General features: G+C 41.0%; 1 protein-coding gene across 1 annotated transcript in view; it reads right to left on the bottom strand.

The window, feature by feature from the left end:
- Window positions 1-5,232, bottom strand: part of LOC118336227 (chloride anion exchanger-like) — a 13,957-nt gene extending 8,725 nt beyond the window's left edge. The window contains exons 1-8 of the mRNA XM_035672833.1: window positions 5,031-5,232; window positions 4,449-4,625; window positions 3,711-3,850; window positions 2,016-2,126; window positions 1,768-1,928; window positions 1,092-1,256; window positions 848-1,000; window positions 366-448 (exon numbers count right to left, since the gene is read on the bottom strand). Of these exons, the coding sequence (XP_035528726.1) occupies window positions 366-448; window positions 848-1,000; window positions 1,092-1,256; window positions 1,768-1,928; window positions 2,016-2,126; window positions 3,711-3,850; window positions 4,449-4,579 (944 nt within the window). The 5' untranslated portion in view covers window positions 4,580-4,625; window positions 5,031-5,232. The remainder of the gene's footprint in view (window positions 1-365; window positions 449-847; window positions 1,001-1,091; window positions 1,257-1,767; window positions 1,929-2,015; window positions 2,127-3,710; window positions 3,851-4,448; window positions 4,626-5,030) is intronic.
- Between the last annotated feature and the right edge of the window lie 545 nt (window positions 5,233-5,777).

The raw sequence follows: 5,777 nt of genomic DNA, 5'->3' as shown, positions 1-5,777 counted from the left end.
TTTACCATTTACCATTTACCAACAAACAGTTTGGACAAATGCCTTTCAGTTTTTTCTGAAATTCTGACTTTAATCTCAGTCCTCTTACTTTTTCCATCTGTTATTTCTGTTTTGACATTTATACAGTCAGTGACATGGCTGCAGCATTGTCATCAAAAATATCAAAAATATCCAGCATGTTTGATATTGATTGGCATGATAGATAATACCAGGAGCACTGACAGAAAGTTTAACAAGGAAAAAGATCATCCGGGATTGGTCTGGGACTAGTGCGAGAATCCATTGCTGAATCCATCGCTGATGGTATAACTACGCAAATAACAAACCAAATTCCTTGCTTTTAGCTATTGTGCAAAATGTCTTACCCTTTTGGAATATGGCCAACAACATCAATGCCATATCTTGTCTTGAAGTCAAAAGCGTAGGACACGCCACATGCAATGACAGTCTAGAGAAGAAATAACACAATGGACAGAAGTTGTTAAGCTTGAATCGTAGGATTAGTTTCAAAATTAGAGATATTTATTAACTTCTGGTTTACAGATTGTGACCTGTTTATCTCTTATCTATGAGCGCTTATCATTTGTAGGGTTCCCATTTGATATTAGGCGACATTAGTTCATCACAGGGCTGACACACAGAGATGAAATATCATTCACGCTCACATTCACACCCAAGGGCAAAAGTTGCCAATTAAACTGCATTTCTTTGGACGGCCTCCAGTCCAACATCATAAAAAGTCACAACAACATATTATCAATGTTATCATTAATGTTTACATAACGGACACGCTTTCATCACCTCAGGTGTGCAAACATAAGGATCAATGTTACGCAATGTTGCTCACCATGATAACCTCTATAGGGATGGGTACTGGCAGCTTGGATTTGAATCTGTCATTTAGCTCTTTCACAATGAACACCACCACCATGATAACCAAGGAGATCACCACATCACACACATTGGTGGAGGTTATCTTATTAAAGATGATTTCCAGGGTCTGAAAAAGACAAAAAAGTCAGGTCTAATAGATCCTGTGACACTCAGATTGTCATAAACTGTGGGAAAGTTTTGAACTTTTCTGTACTTACGTATATGATAGCAAGCGGACCACTGATGCCTTGGACTTGCAGCCCCAACACAAACTTGAGCTGGGACACCAGGATGTGGACAGCAGCTGCTGTGGTGAAGCCAGACACCAGCGTGTCAGATAGGTACATGACAACAAAGCCCACCTGCATGACACCCATTGCCAGCTGGAAGAGACAGAGAGATCATGATGATGATGTGGTAGTCTATGAAAACCCACTATAACTTTCCTCCATGTACAGACAGGTCACGATCTGTAACAGAACACTACGTCTGGATTTAGAGGAGTTTTCAGATCCAGGTGCAGGGAAGAGCGTACATTAGAAAGCAATGCTCTTCCAACTATGGTTGTGATTGTATGTGTATGTAACTATAATGCTAGTAACTTCATACTTATATACCATCCGGCTCATGCATTGCAAAGAGAATTTCTGTGTAGTTAAAAAAACTAAAGAATCACATATATAATGTTGGCATATAACGTGCACAACTACAAATGGAGTGAAGCATGCCTCAACATGCCTTGACATGCCTCACTCCATGATCACTAACCAAGCGCACTCTTCCAATCTCAGTCTGTTTAAATTGCACAATTTCCCAGCTCTCCCTCTGCTCTGTCAAAGTAATTTGCCCTGACGCTGTTAAAGGGATTGGAGGGTTGCAGTGAATGTGTTTCACCTGCATGATACCAGCGAGGAAGGTCACAGAAGAAGCCACCAGCACTCTCTGCTCGTCTCTGGTCAGGCCTTCGAACCCAGTGATATTGGCAGGGGGACCCTCGTCCGGGACCAACCTGGTAACTACCGATCCAATCATCAGACACAAGACTGGGAACGGACCTGCAAAGAGAGACAGAAAGAGGATAGCAGATTAGCTGAGCTGTGGCCACAATTATACATAGATATGTTTCTATATACTGGCCTTACCCACTGAGATGTGTCTGGAGGTGCCCAGGAAAAAGTAAATGACAACGGGGAAGAAGGCAGAGAAGAGTCCGTACCAGGGTGGCAGAGAGGCCAGGAGACAGTAAGCCAGACCTGAAACACACAAAAAAAATTACAGTGTGATACTCTTGTTTCCTTCACTTCACTTCTCAGATAAAGCAAATACACTTTTCAAATAACACTTTGGTGTGATTAGATAGCCGCTATCAGCTATGGTTACTATTAAAGTTAAAGTAGTATTAAAACTGAAAAAGGATAATTTCTTTTAAATATCTTAGTTGAAGAGAATTTTTTTTTTTACTTTCTTAAAACTACTACTACCAATACTGTATATAGGACAAATGATGGAACAATTCAGGGTATGTTTGCATACTAACCCTGACCTTCCCCCATACTGTACATTAGTATTTAGCATTAGCATTATCATTCTAAACAACTCAGATAGCAGATGAAAGGCTGCCTGTAAACTTATCATATATTATAAGTTAAGATTTTAAGTCTGCTTCTGACTCACATTCAGACATTCATGCGTTTTACTCATGTTCAAAGGTACAGGTATTTACAGAAGCTCATTTTGTGGCATGACAACACATCGACCACCGCTAATGACGTCGGAGCCCTTGAGGCAAATCAGTAACACGATTCATCTCCCCCTCGAGGAATGTTCAAACACAGTTTTCTACCGATACCATCCACTGTGTGATTGAAGATGCATTTGTCCACTCCCTTTGGTTAGGTCATGCAGTGGGAATGAGGCTACTGATAACTAAGTTTTATCTTCATTTTACAGTTAGAGTAGCTGTGATACCCAACTCACGACCTGCCAACTATTTTCTAATTGAGAGCCAAAATAAATTGATTCAAACCAATTAGTAAATGTTCATTGTCCCTTGGCTGTGCAGTGCCCAGAAGGGGTGATACTTGATTTCAGGGAAAAGTTCACACACACCTGACGTGCAGCTGGATTTACCTCTTGGTAACCAAACCACTGTGTTTAAAATGACAACTGCTGTATGCAAGGTCGCTAATATCAGGCACCATTATAAGTCAAAACATGCTAGCTTCAGTGCAGCGTGGTAGCAAGAAAAGTCGTCTTATTCTGCCACATCAACGATCCTAATGTTTATTAATTTTTATCTGGTAACAATTATTAATATATGTTTATTAACTGGCCCCTTTTCTTCTGTGATTTTTCAAAACTGACCCCCAGGAAAAGCAAATTGAGTATCCCTGGTCTACCTCATATTGTAATATTGTCAAAATGCATCATTTCTGTGTCAAGTTTTGTTCAAATCTGTTATTTTTCCCCACTTTGGAGTGACCAAGGCAGTCCCTGTCACTGTTAACTCTACCGTTGGTCAGCAGTAAGACCTCTGTGACATGTGAGTCATGTGATGTTGCCAGCAGCCAGAGGGTACTGTGACCTCATACAGTGTGGGAGGTTCACAATTCCACCTTCCTGACCAATCAGAAAAAAGGATGAGAATCCTTACTGGTATCCCAAGGGAATCAAACTTGAGTTAAAAATGTTTGACTTTTACTTATAACAACATGTTGCATTAGTGGTGTCAGAAACATACAGAACAGAGAGACTCGTATGATATTTAGTTTCCTATATTTGCCAGTGACATGAAGAAAGACTTGCAGGGTTACATTTAGGCTTATCCTACATTTTACCTTGCAGGACTGCTACCAGTCCGGTGCTGATACCAGACACAATGTCACTGAGCAACCACTCTTTGATTCGGTACATTTTCATCCAGCCAATGACCGGCAGAAGAGACAGAGCAGCGTTCTTGGCTCGTTTGGCATCACATCTGCAACGGCACAATAGCAGAAAGAAATATAGAGTCCATGTTAAACAGATAAATAAAGCGATCACTCACCCTCTGAAGCTCTACTGTAGTACCTGATGAAATATTAAAAACAGACTCAAGCGTGATTGCGCTGTATTTAGTGTATGCTTTGGAATATTCCTTATATTCCTGTCTCCTCACTGTACGGTATTTAATTTTGTCTATATGAATTAACCAGATAAAATGTTTTATGTGTTATATGGAGGATTGTACCTTATGCATTAAGCTGCAGGGTTATTTATTAAAATATTAAAGTAGGTGAAGCAAGAAACAACTTTACAAAGCTTGAGCTCAACCATCATAATTGTAAAAACTATATAAGCTGATCCAAAAGTTAAAATAATATATGAAAGTACTGTATGTATACAGTACATGTATAAAATTAAAAAGGCTCTATGACTCATGAAAACACTTGGACCCAGGAGCTCAACTTTTTCCACTCTGTTCCCTTCAAGTTCATCATCTTAACATCCATTAAGGACAGACCTCAAGGGTTAATTGTCCCAAAAGTAAAAAATCACACAGGAAACAAAAGCCAAAAGCATTGCATGCTCCTTACGTGAAGTATTGCTTGATGTGGTCCAGCATGGTCTTGCGGTGCCTGTAGACCTTGTCATGCTCCTCCAAGAAGGACTCCTCCGAGTACAGCGACCTGGTCACCACATACTGCTTCACTCCCGGTCGCATCATCTTGCCTCTGCTGCCCGGACGAACGCTGCTTCCTCTCTATGTTGCTCTAAGATCCATTAATGACATTAGGTTAGTGAGAGGATCCTGTCTTGCCTTTGAACATCACTTATCAAAGAACATTAACAGCAAACAACAAAGGTCCAGACCCTCAAATACAGGCAGGGCACATGAGCCAGGTCAGGACCTGCACTGTCCTGGGGGGAGCTTTGTCAGGCTGTATTTGAGCTCTAGAACCAGATCAACACCAGAGAGGCTGCTTTTGAATTTTAATACTGAAATGTCTCAGCTCCCTGACTTTTCCCAGATTTAGTTATTAGCATCTTTAGCATTCCAGCTTACAGAGATCCTCTGATGTTCAAAGATTTCACACTCAAAATCTTTGCTGAGTGAGTTTTATTTTTCCAGTAACTTTCCTATCCTCATGTACTGTATAGCAGTCTGTGCAACATACCTGACAGTGTCCTATTCTGTCTCAAATCCAAACTCTTCACTCTCTCTTCCTCCTCCTCTTGCTCCTGGAGATCAACTGGGACCTTGCTTGGCCTTGCCATCAATAAATGCCACCTCTGCTGCTTATCACGACTGTAATTATTAACAGCAATTATGATGAAGTCCCTGTTTCGCACAACTGCTGGACGCCTGCCTTATCCTTGACCATTGTTCTTACTGATATCTGTAAGCCGCAACTTTCAGTGGAGGCTATCCGCCCCCATAGAGCATTGGAATATATTGTACCAATTGGGCAGGATAGGGAGGATGTAGACGGGACAGACAGGACAGGACTGGAGAGGTCATTGTTATGAAGTGGAAATCAAGTAGCTTTTCAGGATGGGAAACACACTGCTAAAGGTTGGCTGCGGTGCTCTGCCGTGCACTTCAAGGGTAAAAATAGTCTGTGCGTTGCAGGAACCAAGACTGTTTGAGAAAAAAGCTGCCAAATACAGGACTTGTATTCCAAAATTCATCTATGCAGCATACAATAAGACACACTCATACTCTGATAGTCAGATTCCTGGTGTGAAAGTTAAACAGCTTCAGATTCATTCATTCATCTGAAAACATAACTGACCTTTAATGTCTTTCCTCCACAAAGTGGACACAACAGAGAGCCAACAGGAATGAAGCCTTCCTTCAAATTTAAACCAACACCAACCAAATTGATAAGAATGAGCAGAAACTGTAGGAGTGTGAGGTGTAT

The sequence above is a fragment of the Morone saxatilis genome, unplaced genomic scaffold (genome assembly GCF_004916995.1).
Source record: "Morone saxatilis isolate NCDOM2014 unplaced genomic scaffold, NCSU_SB_2.0 Contig10, whole genome shotgun sequence".
In the NCBI taxonomy this organism is placed as follows: Eukaryota; Metazoa; Chordata; class Actinopteri; family Moronidae; genus Morone; species Morone saxatilis.
The sequence above is the reverse complement of the archived record's forward strand: the minus strand, read 5'-3'. Positions and strand labels throughout refer to the sequence as shown.